Here is a 1,941-nt window from a genome sequence, read left to right on the forward strand (position 1 = left end):
AACACATTTGAAGCTATCACGGATGCATATGCATACGATAGTCCAAATCAAAAGAGGCAATCATCCCTGACGCGCCAGCTCGGAACCACATGCACGGCCCCATCTCATCTCACACCGCTTTCCCATTGGAGGCGAGCAATCTGATACACAATCTCCCATCTATAAATACAACTGGCCATGCACACACCCACTCACACACAGAGAAAACACACATCACAAGCACAAGCAGCTCGATCGCACTAGCTTTGCTGCACGACCTGCTCCGTCGCAAATGGCCATGGCACCGAGAGCGTTGCTCCTCCTGGCCGTCGGGCTCATGGTCGTGGCCTCGGCGAGCGCCCACGGCGGCTACGTGATGCAACCAGGGTTAACGTTAACATTGTTGCTGCTCAAACATTGTCATGTGCCAAAGGATTATGGATGAAAGAGGATAAGAAATTCTACGTATTTCCAGGAGAAAGTGCATGCATGTACGTATATTTTGGAGAGCGTGGTTTGCATGCTACTAATGCATGTAAAGATTCCAGTTTTTTTGGAGATAGAAGAAACGAAGCATGCATGGTTAATATGGAGGATTTGCTAGCTGCTCGTACAAGGTTGCAAGTACACGAATTTTATTCAGTTGGAATTAAAGGAGATGGTGCTGGTTACTACTTTGACATGCCACGCCCACCTGAAGAGATAGAAAGAAATTGCAGGAGGTTTGTGTCGTGGAGAACTCTATCCTTGTGTGCCTTGGGATGGGGTCCACCACAAACGGACCAACAAACAGTCCATGTTAATATAGAGATTAACTTGCCAAACTATAAAACAAGTAATCTAATAGAAATTTTAGAGTCCTAGTTTTAGAAGGTAGCTTTTCTTTATCTATCTATCTTCTACGTGAGATGGATGGTAGGATGTGATGCTTGTTTCCCAAGCTAGTTGGCTTTCATAGCTATTATATAAGGCCAAGCCAGTACGATGTAAGGAGGATAGGTTATATTTATATATATGAAATAGACAAATGTGTTTTCAGGGGTAGACACCCGTATTAAGTTTTTGATGTAGCTTTAGAAAACCTTTTTGTTGCGATTTCTGTGAGGAAATTGTTTTGTGTGTGAGGTGTCGTCGTCCAGATTGTTTCTCTTGTGCTGAGCCGCAAGGTTCAAACCCTCTACTTCATGTACATCGCATGCACGGGTGAAAGGTTACTGCTACTGAAGGTGGAATACCGTGAAAATCGGACCGCAACAAGAGACCGGATCTCGCCCTCGAGGTTCGATCCTTATCACTACGGGTCGTGCCCCAGGGACATGCTGAAGGTGAAGGCGTGCGTGAACGTGCTGGGCCTGCTCAAGGTCAATGTCAACCAGCCGCGCGACGAGCACTGCTGCTCGCTCCTCGACGGGCTCGCCGGCCTGGACGCGGCGCTCTGCCTCTGAACAAATCTCCATGCCAATGTGCTCGGCCTCAAGCTCGACCTCCCCGTCAACCTACGCCTCATTCTCAACAACTGCGGCAAGGTCTGCCCCACCGATTTCCAGTGCCCACACCACTAGATCGAGTATTCCGTTTCGAAAAAAACTAGATCGAGTATTTCTTGATGTTGTCATGCCTGGATTTTTAAGCACTGTTTGTTTATTTGTTGGTAAAATGTTGTATTCTTTTGTTTCCCATGATTATTATTTTTTGCGGGAATTTCCCATGATTATTTTGGTTTAATGTTATAAAATCAAAAGGTAATTTGTATCGCGAAGTCGAGCTTTTGGCATTTTGATATCGTCAATGTTAATTACCTACCAGGCGACAAGCGTGGTAAAAGCAATCTCAAATTGACAAAAAAAATGTTAATTACCTGACCAATACTCATGCGTGCGTCGAACTAAATGAACGGCCCAACCCGAAAAGTGAAAACACTCATGGTAAATTTTCTTGCGATCATGTATGAACCATCAAAGA

General features: G+C 45.2%; 1 protein-coding gene across 1 annotated transcript; it reads left to right on the plus strand.

The window, feature by feature from the left end:
* Positions 1–998: 998 nt before the first annotated feature.
* On the plus strand, positions 999–1,609 carry LOC123091879 (cortical cell-delineating protein-like). Its single transcript, XM_044513492.1, has one exon. It carries the CDS (start codon positions 1,164–1,166, stop codon positions 1,422–1,424), a length of 261 nt encoding a protein of 86 aa, XP_044369427.1. The 5' UTR covers positions 999–1,163; the 3' UTR covers positions 1,425–1,609.
* The last annotated feature ends 332 nt before the right edge of the window (positions 1,610–1,941 follow it).

The sequence above is a fragment of the Triticum aestivum genome, chromosome 1B (assembly GCF_018294505.1).
Source record: "Triticum aestivum cultivar Chinese Spring chromosome 1B, IWGSC CS RefSeq v2.1, whole genome shotgun sequence".
Lineage (NCBI taxonomy): Eukaryota > Viridiplantae > Streptophyta > Magnoliopsida > Poales > Poaceae > Triticum > Triticum aestivum.